The sequence below is a fragment of the Sparus aurata genome, chromosome 3 (genome assembly GCF_900880675.1).
Source record: "Sparus aurata chromosome 3, fSpaAur1.1, whole genome shotgun sequence".
NCBI classification, from domain to species: Eukaryota; Metazoa; Chordata; class Actinopteri; order Spariformes; family Sparidae; genus Sparus; species Sparus aurata.
Genome location: NC_044189.1, coordinates 5,541,770 through 5,565,428, shown reverse-complemented (window position 1 = coordinate 5,565,428; position 23,659 = coordinate 5,541,770). Strand labels below are relative to the sequence as shown.

Sequence of the window (23,659 nt, the reverse complement as noted above, 5' to 3'; positions counted from 1 at the left end):
AATCGATTCAAAGGACTCTGGGAGATCTATAACTAGGCCAACTACACATCACCCAAAGAGGAAAACATAATAATACAGCAAATGCTCATATGTGTGTGTGATTTTCTGTCTTCCAACCTTGAATCTAGGAAACTTGTTTATAGGGATATTCTAAAGGGGGAAATATCTGACAAGCTAAACTGCAACTGAACTGCGGTTTGGCTTTTCTGAACACGAGTTTACTGAACATCCATTTTGTGGCCTTAAACAAAAGTTTAATGAATGCTAATGTGCGATTAAAGCTGCTCAGACATAATGGGTGTGGGTTTAACATTACTGTCTGTAAAAACAACACAAATGAACATAACAAAGATCAAATTCTAAATGACTGCTCATCATTTTAAGACTGAATAGGGAGGTAAACTATGGAAAGGCTTCACAAGGTAGCTCTATGAAGAGCTACATTGAATTATGATCTGGATAAACTGTGATAGAAAGGGAGGAGACAGACTGAGAGAGGACAGAGGTGGGAGGAGAGACGAAGACATAGAGAGAGATAGAGTGAGAGAGAGAGAGAGACATTCCTGTCTTTCTTTTAAATATGTAGGGGGGAGAGAGAGTCGGTGTCACCAGTGCAGGGTGAAGTGTACCTATAAAAATGTAATTATCTCAGTTATGCTGCCTCCCTATTGGTCAAGGTGCGTTATGTAGGCGGGAAGGCAGTGCAGGATAATTTCACCACCCGGCAGCCCTGGTGGAGGGAAGAGGAGGGAGTAGGCGGAGAGACGGGAGACCACGGCTTGTTGAAACTTGGCGGCACAAGAGGTCAGTGCTCCCTCTAGAGGTTGAAAGGTGGCAGTGCGGTGCCAGCGGTCAGCCGGGGCCCTGGGGTCCTGCTGGACTGAGGAGGAAACCATCATTCCTCCAGGACACAGTGGGAGCCCGGTCGGGACGTTCTGTTTCATGGACAGTGAGCGGCTGACATGAGTGCACTTTGGTCATGTAAGCGTTTAAAGTGTGCAACTAGTGTGATTAAAAGTCCTTTTCGTTTACATCTTGTCGTATTTTAAACATCATTTTAAACAACTTAACAACTGTGGTGATAAAATGCTTTCAAGGCTTTCTAATGTGCATTTCTTAAAATAACAAATGAAAAACACTTCAAGTACAGTATTAAAACCTTTACTCGGACATGATACAACAAACAGAAACAAGATTCAGAATTAATGACTGAAAAAATTATTCATATTTTTTTTTTTTCTTCTTTCAATCCCCGAAGCACACAATAGTCAATCAGCTCCACATGTTTGATGGAATAGGATACAAACAGGACAAAGAACAGACACGAGAGAAAGAGAGAAAAATCAAAAATAAGAGTGACAGATTCCATTCTGATTTTACAGTTCTTGTATTTGTTTAATACTTTGTAATAAACAAAAGATGAAGAGCATAGTCGGAGAAGGAGACAGGAAACCAGACAAAGAAACAGTGTGTGAATTTTTCTTTATGGTGAAGAGTAAACAATCAAGGAAGATTCTAGATCTACTGGAAAATAGTTTTCTGTTTTTCTTCACGATCAACAAACGAACACCTGATCAGAGTTCTTTAAGTCCCTGTCCTTCTCTTCTCTCCGACGCACCCTTCACAATTCCTCCACTCTTAAACCCACAACAACAACCTTCTAATGAAAGAGAGCAATCGTATTCAGTTGATTCCCTCCTTCAAGTTCATTCAATGCAACCACATTCTGCTTAGAGGTGTTTCCTGCAAACCACAACTGTGGATTCTCGTGACCTTTATCCAAGATTAGAGCCACAGTTTCTCCCTCGTTATCTAAAACAAGATTCTGAAGGTTTTGTTTTTATTGCTGGTAGCATCCAGCGACAGCCAACTCCGACACATGAAACACACAACAGGTTGCAGTGGAGCCAGTTGCAGTAAACACCCAACCAAACGTAACTGAAGAAGAGCAGGTCTGGTGCTGGGCTAGGCTAGGCTAGGCTAGCCCTGATAAATCATTCCTTATTTGCATTTCACTCATATATGCGTTTCCCTGTGTCTTGGAAACCAAAGCAGACGTTTTCAAGCCGGGGGACCCCATAAAAAGCACCAATGCACAGCTTGAGCACCCAGAGGGGACCACACACTGGCCCACTTCTCCCTCCAGTGACCAACCCTCCCCTCTCCACACGAGCTGTCATTCCATTCCTATTAGGGCCCCTCTTTAGTATGCACGACACAGGCCAAGGTTAGCGCACACTCTTTAGTGCACTTGCACAATAATCACAACATACATGAAAAACAAGCGAGGGGACTGAGTGGCCCTGCGTTTCAAACGGCCACATCCGCAAACAGCTTGGCAGTGATAAATAAACCAGTGAGGGTTCGAAGCTGCATAGCACACACTGCCTCATTGATCGTTAATTGGATGGGCCTTGGCTCCAGGGGGCCTGTGTCAATGGGTAGAAATGCCACCCTGATATCTTATCTATATATAACGATGATCAATTCTTCAGTCACAGCCTGCGATCCATTTAATAAAAAGCATATTTACCAATCAATGTTCTTTATTTTCAAAAAAAAGCGAGTAATTTCAAAATGTAACAAAGATGGCGACAACAATACTGCTACACAGTCAAAAGGTCACAGCATGCGTCTGCCTTGAGTGCACACGGTTGCAACGACAAACATTTTGTGGGCAGTGCGGTGCGATCCAGCAGATCGTCGCTGCTCTGCCGTCAAGTAAAGTAAGCAAAGAGGGACGCGACGCCGAATCCCTTCCTTACAGCTCTCCAATGCTTGTCCCATGAAAAGCTTCACATCCTTTTCTAACAGTCCAAGGATCATAGGTTTTTTAGATGCAAGTCCATTCCAATGCTAAGCCCAGTAATTTTCAGCCCATACGGGTGAGTGAAGAAGCATTTGTTAAGTTTAAAGTAAAGCAGTGGAGACGGGGCAAAGTGGAGGAAAGGGAGGAGGCTGGGTTGTGTTGATGAAGCATCAGGTCAACAAGCCAGTTCATCGTCCCTCCAGCTTGGTTTCTTTTCCTCTGTGCATCCTTTCATTATCTCGCTCAACAAATCAATTGAACTGCACTCAGCACATCACAGCCAAAGCTATAGGATCTGCCAGTCAAAAGGCGTAGCTGCAAACAGATTCCATACACATGTGCATAAACGCACACACATGTGGCCACATATACCCTATAACAAATGCTAAAAAAAAACTGACATATCCAACCACCAGCTCCTGCTAAACACTCTGCCTGGCAAGCAAAGCTTAAAGCATCTTAGCAGACAGAACCTGAACTGACTGTATAGATTTTTTGTGTTTACTGTTTATCATCCTCTAAATGACCTAAGCTCATAGTAAAATGTGAAGAAATATAAAAATGATATAGCAGAACTTAAATGCATTGCTGTTATATGGAGGGATGGGAATTCTACATAACGTCACCGCCAATTAATGAAACAAGACTAAGCTAAAATTGACGAATGCCAGAAACACAATGCACATATTGCATGACAACTGTTTCACAATGTTACCACAATATGAATATACAAGTTGCATATTTTGACTTTTTGATGCATCATCAACAAAGACCTGTGTTTGCTCCATCATTCATGTATGTTACTTGTATTTTTTTTTTTTTACGTCAACTCGTGGATTATCCTGCACTTGACTGATTGTGTGACCGTTCCCATCCCTAGCTATTAAAATGATGCAGTAGCAGCAGGCTTAAAACATTCAACAGAGGATGCTATTACAATAAAATCCTGCAGAGAAAGTTACTGAGATATCAACCTAATAGAAGATGAGATTATTCACAAAAGCACACGTCCTAAAGTCGGCCTTCTCTCTGAGAGACAAGAGGGAAGAAACTCATTTTGAGTTGCACTCACAAACTTCATTCCACCGCCCAACTGTTTTAGGATAGCTGAGCTCTAATTCAGATCCAAGATCTTAAAGCCCTGCGGCCACAAATCATTTTCACTCCAAACTCAGACTGCTAGTATTAGCCCACCTGAAACAACTCAATTCACTAAAGCACTGAGACCATACTGCAGCATATACAGTACAAGACAACGGTAGCAGATATTGGTGCCTGTAAAATAAAACACAAGCTTGCCACCACCTTCTTTTTCTCTGCCAACAACAAAAATGATAAAGAAGTGGTGGACGAGGGGCTGAACTTTCTCTGCATGTGGGCAATGAGTGGCCACCTGGAGACTACTTTGTTGATTTGGCCATATGTATGCATGGATGGAGAAACTGAAACAACACCAAACGCTATGGTTAGACCAACGTACAGACATGTTAAACAAGACCACCTGTCATACAGGCCATCTAACTGCAAGCCTCCCATGTCCACATCACATGGGGGAGGCCAAGGATCCTCTCTGAGAAGACGTATTTGGACAATCTGCAGGGCAGGAAGCTCATTGCTTAATTCTGGTCAAAGTAGCTGGTGGACCCTAAAATTCAGCAGCCACTTTCATTGCTTCCACCAGCTTAACTGCTTTCTATAATACAAAACTCACTGGCTGTGTACAAAGACTTATCAGCCACAGCCAAAAAGTACAAGGACTTCGCTGGTGTTCATATTCTCTAGGTGGGATTCTGCGATAAAGTTAGGGGTCATAAGATAACAAAAGGAAAAGAGAAATCTAAGAGGGAAATCTACATTTTGAGCAGACCTGTTGAAAGAGTGGAGAATGGCTTTCTGATTTGTCTGTGTACTTGCATACTGTGTTTGCATTGATGAAAATGTGCAAGTCTTAAACTAAAAGACCATGTTAGTTATTTAGCACCTGGTAGAGGACAGCTGTACCTCTTCCCTGTAGAATGATACTGTAAAATGTTTCTAATTACTATTAATTTTGGCGACTAATGAGAAGGCAAATATACCTCAGAGCGCCAACACTCTTAAATACTTTACTAACAAAAATGGTCATAAATCTTTGTGTACCCCAGTACTGCTCGCCTCTGAGCGTGTGAAGACGGTTCAATTCATAGTTTACTGTATTTCTCCTGATCCAGTAGTAGCTGCATTTGACTTTTCACTGCCATGCTCAGATGCACTTGCCCACAAATTTCAAATCACAGTAAATGTCAAGTGCCGTTGTCAATGAAATCTAGCCAATCAATCACCAGGAACAACAGGAAACATTGGCAGAAGTTGGTGCAAAAAGCAGCGGTGAGGTGTGGTTTGGCCCTGGGCTCAATAACAATTTAATAGTGACGTCATTACAAGTCGGATGTTGATCCAACAGCAAAAAATAGAGCTTTGAATTTTCTTTTTTTGGGAGCCACATATTTCACATTCACGTGAGTGTGAACAGGCCTTTGTTTCCGCATGACTCCTGTGTAGTTTTCTTTTTTTCTATTATTTACATCTACTGTACAAAAGTGGCAAGCATTGAGCCAATATACACTAAATAAAGTTTCCAAAGCAGCAGGTAGTAAGTGTAGGATTTCCATTATGTAGGACTAACCTATTTCATTATTGCATTACAGTAACATGACACACACGAGGTCTGATGTGATTCAAACACCACCAAGCCATATGTGATACCAATCGACTAGCAGGTAAAATTAAATGTTGCATGATTGCCTCTGTCAGCTAATTTCAGCTTGTCTTTACATTTTTCATCTCTGCTGCTGTTTACTGTGTAGCACAAAAAAAATATCAGCTTTTTTGCCCTCTCACTTTATAGAGGGGACAGAGCGTAGCATCTCTAATGCAAAGCAATGTATCTCACACCACTTCTGTATCTTGTACAAGGACACTTCAATAATTCCCGTGTAGAGGGGTCAAACATCACAGTTACTTATGTACTCTATAGTCTCGCTGAACAGTAGGACACACAACTGAAATAGAGGCTGACCAGTTATAAGCAGAATTGCTTAAAGAACACAGCATTTTGTTTTTCTCCGCCATGGCCAATGAACAGGTGATACATAACATTTTTGAAATAAAGAGCAATCTATCAAGTATAATTTACATCTAGCTGAGCAGGGTGTTAGGACAGACTAACATGCCTGATGCAGCCAACATTTTCAGCCATTTGACTGGCGGTTAGTGCTAATTCTGAAACCTGGTCATCATCTGTACAGGGAGTGGCCAATTATTAGGCAAGTTATATAACAAATCATGACATCTGACTTGAAAAACGATGCAATAATGTGAAAACCCTACACATAGTACCTTCAGGGTCGTCTTAGGTGTCTGAGAATAGATGGTCATTTTTTAGGAAACAGGAACATTTACACAGTTACAACTCACAAAAGTGCATAAATGACCACCAACAAAGGGAGGATTTGGGGGGAACGGGAGATAAAAGACTAACAAATAAGATTTTTTCTCGCATGAAGCTGTACTTCCCGTGAGCTTCAAGCGGTTTAAAATACCAAACAACTGCCAAAATAGAGAAAAGGATAAAATCAAAACTAGGAAAAAAAAAAAAAAAAAAATTCAAGTCATTCTTCTTGTCTTACAAAGCCCGCTGTGCGCATCTGAAGTGGGAGGGACAAAGTTTTTCTGTTCAACAAAGCGCTCCCAACCCCCTTTTCCTGGATTTCAATGCCTTGGAAAAAGCTCTCATTTCATGAGTACAGTACTTCAAAATAGAAACTCAAACAAGTTTCAGCATGAATATTCAAAAAAAGCATAAAATATTTCAATGTTTACGAGACTGGATAAACTCACTGGGAGGGTGTTTCTGCCTGTCCATTAGAGGACACCTCCTGGCCAATAAGAAGTGAATTGTTTTGATGGAGGACAGTTGATTGAAATGCTACGCACCTGATTTAAGCTAAAACCATACATGAATAACTAACTGGCTAGTGATGGATAGAATATACAGAGGTGCAGCTAGCAGTGTAACCAAGTCACCCAAGTAAAACAGGGGAAGTCCACCAGTTACGCAGAAGCAAAAACCCACTGTGAGATGAAGATGTGAAAACTGAAGGCTAACTTAAAATTAAGACATTAACTGTTTATGTGTGATAAAAAGGGGATGTATTCCTTGAGTCGTAATAACCCCTATGGTGGAAAACTGAATATGGGAAAGATGTTGAAAATGTGTGTGTGTGTGTTTGTGTGTGTTAGCATATTAGCAATTCAGAGCCATATTATTTGTGTAATAGTTCTGTTTTATGTCAAGTCATGGATGCGAGTTAAGATCTGCGTGTGCATGTGTGATGATAATTAGCCTATGACAGAGAATCTGTGTGTTTTTTCTGTCTGTGTGTGTGTACAAATGTACAACCGGTACATTAAAACCAGCAGGTGCTGCAGTTAAGCGAGGCCCAACAAGAAGAGCCGACAACCCAACACGGGGTGACACTGTTGATAATCCTGGTGTACACCGGATCCTGACCGGACCGAACCTGGCTCCTCTAGGTGAGCTGGTGAGGCGCTTCAAGCATCTCCATCAGGAAGGTGTCGATGGGCGTGTCACCAATCAGTTTAAAGAAGAACAGGTGCTCCAGGCACTTCAGACCAATGGAGCGCAGTGCTGGGAGCCGCAGAAGGAGCTTTGCAAACCTGGATGACAGTGAGAAGGATGAGAGGGACAGCAGAGTGAGAAATCATCTATCAATCATGTCAACTGAAAACAAGCGAGAAAATAATTTCCTCAGATTGTTGTCAAATGGAATTCTGGGAAATGCAGAAATGTAACTTACGAGAGTGGAGCTAATTGCAGCTGGTTGTGGAGTCAAGTGGGTTGGGATGCATAACACAATATCTAATAATGTGATGCTTAATTTGTGCTCAGTATGTTGACAAAGTCACATACTGATAAAAAGGCATGTTCCACCTTGCCCTGCGTTTACACCGAGCTCTAAAATATATAAAGTGAAACTGAAATATACACCTTTAAATCTGTTTGGTAAACCTCACCAGAGAGTGACAGTATTACTGTCAGTCAGTGTTACTTCTTCAGCCAGCTTAGTCGAAGAGCATTAAAATACTAACATGATCAAAGCAGTGGCATCAGTATTAAACTGAAATTATTTCAAACTGATTAAAAACACCTTGTGGCATGTTCAAGTAAGGACTCCCGAAGGCAAATGTGTGACTTTGTGACTTTCTGGTAGATGTCTTTTGCCTGCTGACTGCATAATATCCATCTTACAACCAGCTGCTCTGTGCACTGACATTTTAAAGCGGCTGTGTTGAATATCATTTTGCTGCCTTGATATAAGTGGGTAGGAGTGCCACCTGTCACCTCTGACATTGAAGTTTGTCTGTGTGTTACAGCATACCTGCCCTGCTGATCGGGGTACTTCTGTTTGCAGTAGGACTCGAGAGATGCGTACACTCTCTCTCTCAGGAGCTCCACCTCACTGGAGTTGGACAGACCCTTAGCATCTTCATGTGAAAACAGACATTTACATTATTTCTACAGAGAAATTACAAACATTTTTTACATGTACCTACTTTGAAATTCCTTCAGAGTTCTAGCCTTGAAATTATACATTTTCATTTGGTGTCCCTGATGAAATTTTCCACATGTCAGTGTACCTGGGTTGAAGAGAATGATGGCTCGAAGGCAGCCCAGCTCTGTCTTGTCCATTTGCATGTCTCTCATCTTGCTTACAAGCTCTGTCAAAACTCTGAGGAGGGAGGTGGAGAGAGGAGGAAAGAGGAGAGGAGAGGAGATTTGCAGGAGTAATCCCAGAGACGAGAGGAAAGGGAGGGAATGAGAGTAACAACGACAGAGAGGGACCAGACTCAATAATCACGCTGTTATTTACGGTTTTTCCTCAGTGTAATGGCTTTATATCCGAACTACTTAGTGAATGGCTGAACTGCTGGTTCTGCAGGGGCAAGAAGAAACACTCCTTACAACTGGCCAGAGTGGCAACTGCTGCCACCAAATGGTGGTAAATTCTTGCTGCGGCTGGTGCTGGTTTTTGTTATTTCCTACTTAATAATTTAGTGTTTGGTTGTGTTTTTTTATATGTTAGTTGTGCTAGCAAATGTGTGAACGTTGTTGCGATAATGGTGTGTAAGTGGCCATCAGATGTTGACTTTGGAGACAATTTCCTGTTTAGTTTCAGATTTTGACCTTCTCCCACATTGTCTATCTTCCCTTACCCCCAACCGATGACTCCAAGGAGATAAGAAAATATGACACATTTTAACTCTCCAAACCCGAACAGACACTCATATTTTAGTGCACAATAGTTTTATTCATATTTGTTTGAGAGGAAAGCTGGGGTGCCCGTGGTGTAGACCCAGAGTGTATGTCATTTATGTACAATTCACACATCCCATCACAGACAGAGTATCACTGAAGTGGACCATCACCAATTCCCAACGACTCAACAGTAAATCATCATCTAAACCTGATAGAGTCAAATGATTCTGAGTGGATGACGTTCTGAATAATCTCTTGAAGCGAAAACCTGCCGGCTTCTGCAAAGCTGCGGAAAAGCCTGAAGCATCAACCTCTTAGCTCTGGGCCTGTGTTTGTCTCAATGCTGACTCAAGAGGAGGGGTTTCAGAAAAGTGTTGTGTGTCGTGGCGTAATTACCTGTCAAATATGGCCCCAACCTCAGCATTGTGCGCCCTGTGTATTCAATCACAATGTGTTATTACAATGTCATTACACAGTTACATTGTTATTACAGAGTATTGTCTGTTATCTGATCCCTTCAGCCGTACATTGTGTTTACACATGATTTATAAACTATTTTCCGATACGTTTAAAACTGTCTTTAATTGTATGCTTAGGGTTTGTTGACTTTTTTATATCTGAACTCAGTTTGCTTTATCTTGCACCTGCACCCTAAAAATGTGGTCTTACTTAAGACACAACTATATTCACATGTATTAAAATTAGTAAAAAGGAGGATATGATACATCTTATGAGCCAGATGTGTAACAGCAGAACACCATTAGTGCATATTAAACTGTTCACAAGTGAAAAACTATTAACCCTCGGCCTTTGTTAGGAGTTCCTAGCTAAGTGTCAATACATCATGAAAATTAACTTTAAGTCCAACTGAAGTAATGTTTTTCTTTACGGCGACTTTATTTAAAAAATCCTGCATACAACAGTAATGTTAGTGTTATTTCATTAGCAGAGCAGATCGTTATGGATCCGGGTAAAAGTGCTGCGATGACGTCAGTTTGTGGGATTGATAGTTATTAAACAGCTCAGCTGCTGCACATATAACAGCATGATAATGTACCAGTAAATGTCACGTTGGTCCAGTTGGATGCTGGCTTGTTCTTTACTCGTCAAATATCATTTACAATGCCTATAACATGTAAGATACACGGATGCAAGTTTGTTTAATTTGTCCTGCAGTGGAAAACAAAGTCAGTTTTTCTCCTTTTAATAATAAGTGTAAAAAACACAAAGGCGATGACTAGATGTGCTTTCAGTTGGACTTTAAGCAGGTTTCACAGAACTGAGCCTATTGTGTGAAATTTAGAGGCTTGGAGTGCAAAATACAACATTTAAAAAAACTAATTAACACAAAGAAATGACCAACAAAACAGAAAAACAGAAATGAAAGTCTCATAAATAAACAAATCAGAAAACAAAACATTTTAAGAAACACAACAATCTAAAAAGAGAAGTGCCTACTATCTATGTCATTCTTATAATTTATTGGATAGCAAAAATGTCACTGAAATAACAAGAATATGTAGATAAAGAGGCAAGATGTGCTCCTTTCTTCTGCTGTGTGTGCCTGTTACAGGTTCTCACACTACACTTGTATCAGATTTTCTGTTGATGTAACTTGTAAACTGTGAATTGTTGCTCTTTTCTGTACACGCAACATCTATTGCATGTCTGTCCGTCCTGGAAGAGGGATCCCTCCTCTGTGGCTCTTCCTGAGGTTTCTTCCATTGTTTTTTTTTTTTACCCTGTTAAAAGTTTTTTTTTCCATCAACATGTGAAGTTTTTCCTCACTCGAATCGAGGGTCTAAGGACAGAGGATGTTGTTCACTGTACAGATTATAAAGCCCACTGAGGCAATGAGATCGTGATTTTGGGCTATATAAATAAAATTGATTTGATTTGATTTGATTTCCTTCACTCATGGATTTGGGCATATGTGGGTCAAAAAGACCAACCCTCTGCTTAGAGACACAAACTAGAAGGAACCCAACTTTACATGTTTACAAAATGTTTTTTCTTTTGTCAATTTGTCTTGAGAAAGGCATGTTTTTCTGTTGTGTTCTCTGCTAAAGCAGTTTGTTCAGTTGTTCTGTTAGAGCTTGTTGTCTTTTGCACTTCTGAGCCAATAAAAACAAGAAGTAGTACAATAAAGTGAAATATTTTATAGTTTGCATCCTCCTGTATAAAATATGATTCAGTAGCTTCAAACAGATGCTGGTGCGAAGCTGAAACAAAAGTCTGCTGCAAGAAGAGAGCAGTGCTATGAGAATATTAAGAAGAGTCGGAAGAAAGTCATCTAGCCATTTGCCATGTTAAGCAACAATAACCCTCTCTCACAATGTAAGTTCTGTGTAATTAACAGTGAACTGACACCCTGATGTAGTTTGGATTTAACAGAAAAGATTTTTAAAAGTGATTTAGGTATTTCATTGTGATCCAAATCACAGTCTTAATGGCAATATTTTTCCTGATTTGGATGATGCTTTGCTTTCTTCTGCACAGCGTGGATGCAGGAAGGAAAATTATAAGAGGGCAACACAAACACAGAGGAGAGTGAAAGTGACGCAGAACAGATACTTAACATTATTGTGCATAACTGTTTCATATCTTTGTCACAAGCTTATTTGATAATTTGTACAAATGTTCTAAACAAAAACGAGAAAAAAACGAGTTAGAACCTTTGTCGAAGAAGTTGTCCATTTTATATAAACTATTTATTAACTGAAAATGACAGAACATGTTATTGATCGTGAAATGTATATTGATGACACATCCCTATGTCACATTTTAAACAAATACCATTTTTGTATACATTTTCTTTTTCATCTAAGTTATCTAAAAACGTATCATTTTAATTTGGGATAACAACTAATGAGGCTGTTTTAATGTTTATATTTTGTTTTCCAACGATATTGTGAAGTATTTGGGATACTTTGGGATGCTGTCAGCCATCGCCGATGGATGACGGCATCGTTTATCGGCCCAACCCTACTGTGCATTGATAAATCAGTGGTGCTGTCCGTGGTGCTAAAGCCACAGACATATTTGTAGTCCTGCCTTTCTGTCAGTTTTGTCTTGGATCTTAAATATTCTCTGAACTTAAATACCATCAATACTCTGTGCTATATTGTAGCTAAAATACTCCGATATAGTTTGTTGTATAAAATCTAAAGGTGATTTCTAAAAAGACAACTGTAGTAGGGAGAGAAAGAAAATAAAATGATTTGCGGTATCAGAAGGTTTCTGTTGTGAGCTCCTGGGCCAAAACAACAACTAAGGTCTTGATGTCAACATGAGATCACAAAACAATTATTATAGGTCAGCAGGAAAGAAAGTGTAAAACCATAACATAGACCCATATAGTCCTACGTTTTGTTTTTTTGTTTTTTTTAAGTAAGACTTGTGTTCACATGTTAGTATTGTACATTTGCCAGCAGTTATCACATTATCAAACTCTGCAATTGGTGCTTTGCCACTGAGTCTGTGTGGGTGGGTGTGTGTGCGTGCGCGCATGTGCGCATGCATGTCTATGGGTAAGCATTAGTCACCAGCCACCTTGGCATGCGCTGTCACCCTACAGGCAGTACTATAGAAGCAAAGTCTCTCAGCCAATCACAGCCAACGCAGAACACAGCAGCTGCAGCCAACCAAAGATGAAGACACAGAATCTTAAACTTTTACCCCAGTTACTATTCCAGCTAGACCTGAATAATTTATTTGATTAGAATATAAAAATAAACCATCAGGGCCAAAGAAATCCATGTGGACGAATAAAGGCGAGTCTTCTTTCTTTCGTTCTTCCTCTAGCTTTCAGGGTCGATGTGGATTCACATGAATCAGGAGATCTAACTGGCATCTAAAGTGAGCTCTGAAAATCCAGTTGTTTTTTTGTTTTTTTTTGGGGCATGTCCTCCCGAGTCGGGTCAGCCACCAAATCTTGCTGGGGAAAACATTAATGCAGCATGTTTGTCAGAGCGATACCGTTTGTGCATACATGTATTTATGTATTACCTGTCAAAGATGGCTCCAACACCTGCACTGTGAGCACTGTTCCTGTGGACATGCAGGCCGGTGGCCAGCAAAATCCCATCCTTCACAGAGATGGAGCGATGGGAGAACGATGCAATCAGGAGTTCATTCCAGCCTGTTGGTGTTGGAGGTGTGGTGAGTGCGAGTATTGATAGATTTTTTTAGATGGACCTTTTGTTGGGTGACTAAAACACACTTTGCTATTGCCCCTCTCCACAGCAGTAAAATGCTTAGCTTCCATGCCGACACTGCTGTCTAATACACTGACTATGGACAAAAAACTTTCAAATTAACCCTTTAAACCAGTGGTGTCAAACTGATCCAGTAAAGGGCTGTGTGGCTGCAGGTTTTCATTCCAACCAAGCAAGAACACACCTGATCCAAATCAGGTAAGTTCTTGCTTGGTTGGAATGAAAACCTGCAGCCACACGGCCCTTTACTGGATCAGTTTGACACCACTGCTTTAAACCTTCAGATTGAGAGCTTACCTGCACGGAGCAAGATGACCTGGTCGTCCAGGGGCAGTTCAGAGAAGTGAGGGATCCTCTTGGCCCACTCCACCAGGGTAAAGAGCTGCTTGTCTGCTGCCTGACAGATGTTGGTGACAGGGTCGTTGGGCTGAAGAAAGCAGATTTAGAGGATGATTGATTATTATTTCTTCAAATATCATATTAATCATACCAACAATAACAACCTGTGAAGATTGTTGAACTGTACCTGCAGTTGTTGAATTAATAAGCTCAATTATATATTTGAATATACTCAAATAACAAACACATAAGGTGGAGATTTTTTCATATTTTCAATATTTGCGTCTCAAGCTTAAATTGGTAATAATTTTGAATGTGAGAGAAAGCACAAAGGAACACAGATTGTAGTGGATTTCCACTATGCAGACTACTCACAGAGCTGCCGCCTGAACTTCCATCAGCATGAAGCTCCGTCTTTTGCTCTACAGCCATCTCTGCTTCCAAAATCTTCTCTACTGGCATCTCCTCGTTCACGGCACTCGTCGACTCAACCTCCCCTTCCCGTTCCTTGTTCCTCTGTCGCTCCTCTTGGACAGCTGCAGGATTGGGGATTGGGGTTGACAGAAGGGAGCACAGAAGAAAACAATGAAGGACAAGAAAGGCGAGGAAGGAAGGAACATTAGGAATAGTAAAGAGAAGCAAATGTGGATGCGAAGGATGGGTTAAATGACAGAGAAACAGGAAAGGTCGAAATGCAAATGAATGGATGGGAATAGAGAAGTAAATGGTTTGGGCAGACAGGCAATGGTGGATAAATACAACAATTAGAAACAGCAAGAAAAACACAGACAAAGAAGGTAGTAGAAAGAAAATGTACAGACACATGCCACCAGACATCAGAATTGAAAAAGTGAGAAAAGAACAATCGGATATTAATAGAAAAAGGCGTGGATAATGAAAAAGAGAAATGAGTGAAAGTGAAGTGTGGCAAGTGATTGGCATACAAAACAAGATACAAGAGTAAGACGAGAAAAAAATAAAAACAAATGTACAAAACAGTGGGAAAGAAAAGAGACAGATATGTACAATTCATGATAAATTCAGAATCTCTCATACGGTCTTTCATACGTCTTTCAGACCCTCTAACAAAGCAGAAATATATACATATGACGCAAAACCAACGCAAATTATAACTTTCATATAGTAGTAATTGCTTCAAAATGGCATTCAAGTTGGTATTCTGAAAAAAGGCATTCTGCCCTGAATTAACTTTCACTGTCGCTGTTTTTCTGCGGTAACAAGGTTTCTCTTAATCCCTTACCCAGATTAAGGAAACTAGGATCCATGTTTTTATGAAATTCAAGAAATCAGGTTACTGCAGAAAGGCGACCCCAATCAGGTTCATTTAAGTGCATGTAAAACCAATCAACAGTACAATTGAGGTTCTAAAGAAGCTGTCACTAAGAAAGCGTGGATACCGAAGCAAAATCCTTGTATATGAAAACCTACTTGGCAGTAAACTGATTCAGTATTGTGGCGGAAATCTTTCTCCATTTCAGTAAAGCGTATGGTGCACTGTATACACAGCACTCCAAAGACAACTGGACAAATTGTAAAGCATGATTAAAGTCAGCATGCTCGATATTTTGGTTGCAAGTCCTCAGCAGTCACAGACTGCTGACAGTAGATTGTGGTTATGTGACTGTCTTGGTCCGTCATGAATAAGAATGGATAGGAATAAAACAATTCTCAGAGTCGTACACTGTTCAGACCAATACAAACATAGCCACCATAAACTGATCGCTGCATCACACAACAGAAAGTGTCACTGTCTAAATACGTACAAACAGCACTGTGTTAACACAGTCTCATTTCACTGACACGTTCCAGGAACGTTTATAAATTCATTTCTTATGCGTTTTTGTTTTTTATTGGTTTGAACATTTGTTGAATTGCAGAAATGGAAGGATTTGCAGCTGCTCAGTAGCATTTTTGTTAGTAAATGAAGAGTCTTTGAAGCAATTTGAGGATGTCACTTCTTGTGATTTTTTTTATGACACTTGAGAGACTAAAGATTAATAGAGAAAATAACTGGCAGAATAATCAGTAATAAAAAAATAATCAGCCTTAGATAAATATGACAGATTAATGAATATGCCTTAAGTTTGAATGTATGTGCGCTTATTGGCCAAGAAAATCGAGAGTTTGAAAAAACGCTTGTCCACTTTAATTTATTTGAATCTACTTAATATCATTGATCTTCATTTGTCACTGTGTCTGGAGGTGTTGATATATAAAGAAAAATGGGTGCCAGTGGACACACATTTTAAAAAGTGGGCATCTCATGTAGAGCAGCCACTTCGCAAGTCAAGACATCAAAATATTCTTTAACAAGGAATAAAAAGTTCCTGTTAAAAAGTGAATCTGCTCTGTGGCGGACTGTCAGAGCCATGAATTTGAGCAGCACCCAAGAATAAATAACTTCAAAGCAAAGTAGGATGATGATTAAAAGGAGTGTGCAAAGTCAGAAAACCCTACAGAGATCTATAAAGGTAAAAAAATAAAAAATAAAATGGGGAAGTGATTCAAGGCTGGCACAGGTCCACCTTGGCCGCTGGGAGCAAACTACGGCAAAACATTTCAAACTCTCTCCTTCTCATAGATACGCAATGTAATATCTCTCTGCTTCTCGCTCACTCATACAGACACAGACACACACCCCTCCCTCCCGCTTCTCCTTACATCTGTCGTTCATCTTGGCCACTACAGAAGGAGGGAGGGGGGGGAGAGAGAGAACGAGAGGAAACAAAAAGAGGAAGAGAGGGGGAAAGGGGGTTAGTGTTTACAAGGCTTACCCACCCCCATCTCCCTCTCTACCACTCTGTACTCGTTCTTTCTATCCCCTACTGTACAAATATTACTGAGGCTCTCAGTGAAAATGCACAGAAGAAATGTCAACACTGATACCATCATTTAGTGATGCATTTACTACTAATTATAGATTAGGTATTAAATCCAATTTACATTGTGTTAAGGATTTATAGGTAAGGGGATATCATAGTAGAAAGAACATGCCACAGAGCGCAGCTGCCTGGTGTGTTCCTTTCATTTGCGTTAATTTTATTCTCCATGATCACAGTGATAAATAGAAACACACCTCAGCATCTTCACAAACTAAATAAAGTTGTGATCAATCTACGATGAATGAAGCATCTTAACGTGCAGGGGATTTCAGTCCTTCTACAGTAATCTATTCTGAGAAAGCACAGTAGGAAGTGGATTCAGCTCTTACCACCTGTACACTGCACGACTCTAAGAGACTTATCTGCAGATAATCTCAGACTGACTGGTTTAAAGCGGATTTAACGTGAGCTTTAGCGTTAATTTAATATCGGTATGATGCATAGAGATCAGCGGTAGTTTGTAAATCTGTCTGTTTCCTTTTAGTGAGTGTTTTAAATAATAATAATTTAAATAATTTCCCAGTCTGGGATCATTAAAGTAATTCTATTCTATTCTATTCTATTTTACAATTACAATGAGTTATATCAGTTTATCAGCAGTATCACTGTCAGTATCATACTGAGACGAGATTCTAAATCTTAATTCTTAATAGAAATTAGATTCTATTAAAGTATCAAGTGCCAAACTGTGGCAACTCCATGACTGAATGTTTGATGTTTAACTTCAATCTGGGAATATGATGAAAAGTAATAGTTTAATAGCCGTTTAGAAGACCGAGCGGTGGAGTTTGTGCTTTTATTGGTACAAAGTATGGGAGGCTTTTACCTGTGACTGACGGCCACCTGAAGACAAACAAACGTGGTAAAGATGACAAAGTTACCTGATACTTCCAGACTACACAAGGATCACCTCAACCACTACACAGCACCCTAACGAAGTATTTAACCCTCTCTGACTTCTTCAAGGTTTGTTTTACTGAATCACTCTGGAAGCAATGAAGACTTTTGATACAAAAAAAAAGAAAGAAAGACAAACATTCAGACAGGGTATATCGTCTGGGTTCTAACGTCATAGATCACAGAAGGCCACAAAGTATGCACTAGGGTTGCAACAGTATGAGGATTTGATGGTATGATGAACTTCTCAGAGAACAATTTTACACAATTATCATTATCATCAGATAAAACAACCTTTAAAAGACGAGGTTAAACACACATTTTATTATTATTTACCAAAATGACCTGACAGATATGAAAGTTCACTGAATTAGTTGACTAAAAGATTTCTTGAATTACACTATTACGGTAGAATTTAATACTGTAGATGAACAACAGCACATTGTTCTGCAACTGTCAGGTCTCATACCTCAGTATACATTGAAACTGTTATAACGCTGCAACCCTAATATATACGCGTGTCCTCCATTTTGGGGCAAAAGAAGGCTGCCAGTTTCTCAAACATTTCTGAGGGGGCCTTTGGAAACGGAGACCCTTAATGATGTATCCAGCGCTGAAGTGTTGAGTGTGAACGAGACAGCAGTTGAGTTTGGAGCTCTTCACAACTTTAGACTTTCTTTTTTATAAATATGACAAGTGAGTTCTTTATTAGTAGTGTCAGTCCAAGACAGCAAATATGCCACATTCAAAGCAGATTAATTTCCTTCAGCTCTGGAAAAGAAGATCAATCGATATCATCACTGATGAGAGTTACAAGGGTAGAAGTCTCCTGTTGGACGCTCTTAAAACCAGATTGAGTGGACAATACATAATATGTTTCACTTTAAATAATGTGTCAATTGAAATGATCTTTAAAACGAAAATGTGATTGGTATTTTGTCCATTTTAATCTAGAATTGTGTGTGTAAAATGGTGAAACGGCCTCATTTTTATGGTTGATGAGCAGAAGGGGCTGAAAACCAGCCATGTTCATGGTGTGCTGAAGTGCCCCAGCTTGCTCACCTTCTCTCTTCATGCCCATGGCCAGGCACTTCTGGTAGCGACAATACTGGCAGCGGTTCCTCTGCCTCTTATCCACCATACAGTCTTTGCTGTCCCGACAGGTGTAGGTCAGGTCTTTGCGCACCGTCCGCTTGAAGAAGCCTTTACAGCCCTCACAGCTGTAGACACCGTAGTGTTTACCTGGAGGATGTGGGAAGGACAAGAAGAAAACAAAAGGGATGACAACATGTTTCAAGACTGACATTTAAAAAAAAATCTCTGACTGTTTTGCAATAACTCAGAGGAGAAGCACAGAAAATGAGTGGTGTATTGAAGGTGTCTTGTCACCGGAGGATCTGTCTCCACAGATGGCACACAGGCGTTTTTGGGAAAGCATCGGCCCTGGGCTGTGGGACGAAAGCTGCTTCAAGCCCAACGGAGGTTTCACATCGTCGGAGCTGCTCACTGCATGGAGCCCCGACATGGACACTGTTGAGTTGATCTGAAAGAACAACAGAGGAGAGGAGTGAATACAACGACGACAAGGTTTTCTTTCAGATGAATTTCATGATTCCCCTTCTACTCCTGTAAGAATATAAAAAAGATCAACCTTGTGAACAAGACAACAAAAGACACAAGGTCACAGTGGGAGTCCAGCCTGTAACCATTGTTTTAACTTAACAGTCCCGCCCTCGCTCTAAACCATGTCTCATCCCTTCTCGTCTCTTGTATCACTCTTGCAAGAACAGAGAAGATAAGGACTGAAGAACAAAACTTGTGGAGTCTGGCAGCTTAATATCGAAGCAAACAGTGGCCCCCTTTATTCCATGTAGGAGTGTTGTGTCATTATTCTGCTTCACTGTTCTGCATAAAACGTACAAACACAGAATGGAGGGGCATTATTTATCCACTTTTAGCTGATAGCAGAGCTCAAAACCGAGTCAAAGAGACATCTGTGTGAAAACGGTAAGCCGACATGCTGGGAGTCACACTAGAGGCAGACGCTGTTGTGTTACACATCACTGTGTAATTAAATGATGTCTTCTTTATGGCAGTATAGTGGGGTTCCTGTCTTAAAGGTACTAGAGCGAAGAAGAGTGGGAGAAAAACCTTTATCTGTAGCAATATATTCATGGCCTCATGGTAAAGTACGACGGCCATTCTGTTTGATTTATGTCAGATATGCATTATTCAAATTCAAATTAAATATAATATTGAAGCAGGTTGCGATCAGGACCATCTTAGTGAAGGTAAAAAACAATGTGTGACTTATTTTCAAAATAATGTTGAAATGTGTGCATAGGAAATACAGATATTTGGAACTTTACATTTTCTCTGGCCTAAAATCATTTAAAAAATGTAATAATCGCATTCACACTGTTGTTCCTACACAGTGGATGAATCGTGAAAATGTGAGGACAGTCTGGCCTATGAAAGAACAGGAAAACAACTGCATGGACAGAAATATACAATATGTTTATGATCTACATGTCCTGAGATGTGCATTTACTCTATCCTCTCTTACCTGCGGGCTGCTAATTGGGCCGTAACCAACCGACGGCGTGCCGGGTAGGCACGGCGAGCCCAGAGAAGAGCTGATGACAGAAAACGGAGAGCCAATGCTACTGATGGGGCTGTTGACCCCTGAGGTGGTGATGGGAGGCAGGGAGGTCATGGAAGCTGCAGCTGAGGGAACCAGCGGAGGCGAGCGCTGGCCCGATGGAGGGGAGGAGACAGACGAGCTGTCTGGGCTGCGAGAATCTGATAAGACATAACAAGAAGGAGAATACGCAAATAGTAGTAATGCAATAATTAGAAAAAACAATGTTGACCAAAAAAGGCTGAGCTAATTAACATAGGAGAAGCAGTTGTTGTTGTTTTTTTAATAAATGGGACCATTTTAATTTAATCTCAGACTCAAACACAAATATGGTAGTTCGATCATCCACTAAATAATTGCTGTAAAAAAAATTATAACCAGCTGGAACAAGTTAAAGCTGACACACACAAACAAAACTAAACACATCAGTTAAACATCGACACTACACCGTGTAAAAAAATAGTGCTCTATATAAACAACCTAGAGTTTTGGGCCTAATGAATCACACATGAAACAACCATGGTTGAGATTTGGTTGAGTAGTTCTTTCCTACATTAATCATCAGTTTTCACTTAGGATCTGAACTGAGGTTGACCTGAGATATTGTGTGACTGGTGTGTAATTTAGAGGATGAAATCAACTTCAGTTTCATGGAATCCTTTTTCGCTCTGTGATCCAAATCTATTGGAATTTTGCGCCAGATTTATTGACACGTTAAATCACACTTGAACTTCACTTTGGTAAATTACATTTTTTTTTACTATGTTTACCGCCCAAGTTCTGGGAACTAATGGAAAACTTTGCAAGGGGAAATAGTGCTGATTTTACCGACCCTCCATCATCCTTTCATTTGTTGAAATTTTTATGATGCGAGCTGCTTTATTTATGAATATTTTGTTTTTGCTGTGGTTTGTATTTAGTTGGCACTCTACTGCAGCTGGCTGTGAGCTGCATTTTCCACGCTTCAGGCTGTGAAATTAGTTGTGGTCTGATCTACTTTTCTCTCATCAAACACACAGGAAAGAAATCAACCGTATGCTTACACAGATAACATACTTATCAACTCAACATATGCAAGGAGTCGTGCTTTCAAATAACTAGGACGTCTTTTTCTGCTAATTTCTGATCTTAAGTATTTTTTCCTCACAATTCTCAATCAACATCTGACAATGACACAACTCCACTTGTCGTTAACTTCACCAAGCACTAGAATGACGATTTGTAAGGACTACTGACGTCCAGGTGAACAGTGAGATGTACGGAGGATCTACGTATAGATCACTGGTTTCATGTTACTGTGGGGCGTTTTGGATAACAGTAAATAAACTGTGGGCATCATACTTCCCACAGCAAGGTTTTGATAACAAACATTACTAAAAGATCAAGACAACTTCACGTGCACGAAGCCAGAGTGTGTACACTTTCAAGTCTGCTGTCAGTGATCAGCACCTCATTAAAGCCCTTGCCGTGCACTGAGATGCATCGGGACACATCTGAATCGTGGACAGCTGAATCATAATCTAACTGAATCGTGAGGCCAGTGAAGATTCACACCTGTTTGTTTGTTTAGTGGTGCATCATTTAAATCTATTATAGCATATGCTGCACATTTAAATATGCCAGTCATAATCAAAAGAGACAATAATTGGACGTGTAGGAAACTGCATTTTAAATAATCAACATTATCTTAAAACACACTTTGCTTTAGAGAAATTGTGGGCTGGTGAGTTTAAACACATGCTTTGGAAGAAAGGTATTTTAAGTCAGCTTTGACACTATCTATGTATCCTTTAATAAAGTATTAGATTAATCATTGCTTCATCATAACCCATATCTATCATAGGCCTGATTTTACACCAGCCTTTTAAAGACAAATAGTATAATCTGTGTAGTTGCAGCTAATACTCATTAGTTTCTCCAGGTGCAATGTGTTCCAGACATTCATGTTGTTGTATTGCTACTGACAAAAACCAAAACAAACAAACAGTGCAGTTGTTTTCTTACCTCTACTGTCTCCCATGGTGCCGGAGGGGCTGGCTGACAGCAACACGCCGACGTGCTTCCGTCTCAAACAGCCCGCTGTCAAACTCTAGACCGCGGACTGAGGCCCGGGCCGGAGTTGTTTTGGGAAACCAAAAACGGGGCTGAAATTCCAACACAAGACAGAAGCTCCGCATGAGACTGTGGTGTGGCACCAATAATGCCCACTTGGTCATGAAAATGTCACACAATACGAATATCACTGAGCCCATTCCGGGGACATTAGCTGTATCTATGCCTGGTGAAAGAAATATTGGTGTATTTGAAGCATTTCTGGCATTTCATGTCACGTTAACGCTGCATCAGGACCTGCAAAGCAGCCAGCTGTTCAGCTGATGCCAGGACTGTCTCGTCTCCGCACAGCACAGACACGTCGTTAATTATTAATAAAGAAATAGTCTATTGATACCAGACACTGACTGTGTTATCTCGGTTCAACGCGGGGGAGAAAGCGCCCCGTTCCAGCATAAAGATAAAGACCAGACATATGGCAACAAACCGCTGTTCATACCAGCGACCGTTAGCCACCTGATAGCTCGTAAGCTAGCTAACGTTATTAGCGAACACTAACAACGTCTGTGACTGTCGCGAAGCTAATTTAGCTGTGTTGGCAACCGTCGTTCATAATAAATGATTTTTATTAAACACACAAGCATGCCATTCACAGCAAACAGCTCTCTGGCGTTATATTTCGTTAAAATTATACTATGTCTGGCGTTAAGTTGGCAAAACAAGCTAGGCGCTGTAGCTGGCTAACGCTAGCTACACTTAGCCTCCTCGCCTAGCTAGCAAGCTAGTTAGCCCCAAATGCATCGTAGGAGAGCTAGACCGAACCAGTTTGGGACAGGTTGTTCCACCGCTATCTCAGTCTCCCTGCCATACACAAACAGGATAGCGTACACATACATTTCGTGCAAATAAATACAGATTACTGACTGTTTAGCGGCACAGCTTCTTCGCATGAAAGATGTGGCGACTAGGCCCGTGTGTGTGTGTCTGTTTCTCCCCCCACTTTGCCTCGTAGTCAACCCTCCCTCCCCCTGCAAGGATGAAAACATGATGATGGTGGTGGAGGATTTGGCTTAGTGCTCCCTTACAGTTGAACATTGGCTCGGAACCTCTGCAAAACACTTGCAGGCTGACTTTTTTTCGAGGCAGGAGGAAGACTTGTGTGGTCATGTTGTGCCTCGCATGTCGCAGACTGAGGGAGACACACGAGGTCAAGAGGTCAAGACGAGTTCAGCTCAGTGTGTCAGCTGCTGCAGAGGTTACTGTGGGACACTGGAGCATCGATGGAAGACAAATCAGTGTTATAATCCTGCAATAAATGATCAGATCAGATATGCACATATGTTTCTATTCTTTCAGGAGCAGCAGACCAAAATACAAAACACACTATATCTGCAAAACCACAGAAAAGTGGTTCTTTTATTCTATGTTCAGTAAAGAAAAGAGGTGTAAAAAAACATATTTTTCCTTTCCGATGTTGTTTTT

The 23,659-nt window shown here is 40.5% G+C and overlaps 1 protein-coding gene across 5 annotated transcripts; it reads right to left on the bottom strand.

Annotated features, from left to right (window-relative positions):
• Positions 1-1,145: 1,145 nt before the first annotated feature.
• rxrba (retinoid x receptor, beta a) lies at positions 1,146-23,561 on the bottom strand. Of its 5 annotated transcripts, none has more exons than XM_030412441.1 (13): positions 23,263-23,561; positions 22,130-22,269; positions 20,051-20,286; positions 18,874-19,027; positions 18,547-18,726; positions 16,367-16,387; positions 14,060-14,220; positions 13,643-13,772; positions 13,137-13,269; positions 9,525-9,560; positions 8,510-8,601; positions 8,251-8,356; positions 1,146-7,528 (listed from the first exon to the last, which is right to left on the bottom strand). In XM_030412441.1, the coding sequence occupies exons 2-13, from the start codon at positions 22,143-22,145 to the stop codon at positions 7,381-7,383; spliced, it is 1,413 nt and encodes a 470-aa protein (XP_030268301.1). In that variant the 5' UTR covers positions 22,146-22,269; positions 23,263-23,561; the 3' UTR covers positions 1,146-7,380. The 5 variants fall into 5 exon arrangements, with proteins under 5 accessions (XP_030268301.1, XP_030268300.1, XP_030268303.1 ...); XM_030412440.1 differs by lacking the exon at positions 23,263-23,561 and adding an exon at positions 23,102-23,247; XM_030412443.1 differs by lacking the exons at positions 9,525-9,560; positions 23,263-23,561 and adding an exon at positions 23,102-23,247.
• Positions 23,562-23,659: the final 98 nt, after the last annotated feature.

Coding starts and splice junctions, on each gene's coding strand:
- rxrba (XM_030412441.1), bottom strand. Junction 16,388..18,546: donor CATGGGCATGAAGAGAGAAG/GTGAGCAAGCTG, acceptor CTCCTTCTGTAG/TGGCCAAGATGAACGACAGA. Junction 9,561..13,136: donor GTTGGAGCCATCTTTGACAG/GTAATACATAAA, acceptor TTGAATACACAG/GGCGCACAATGCTGAGGTTG.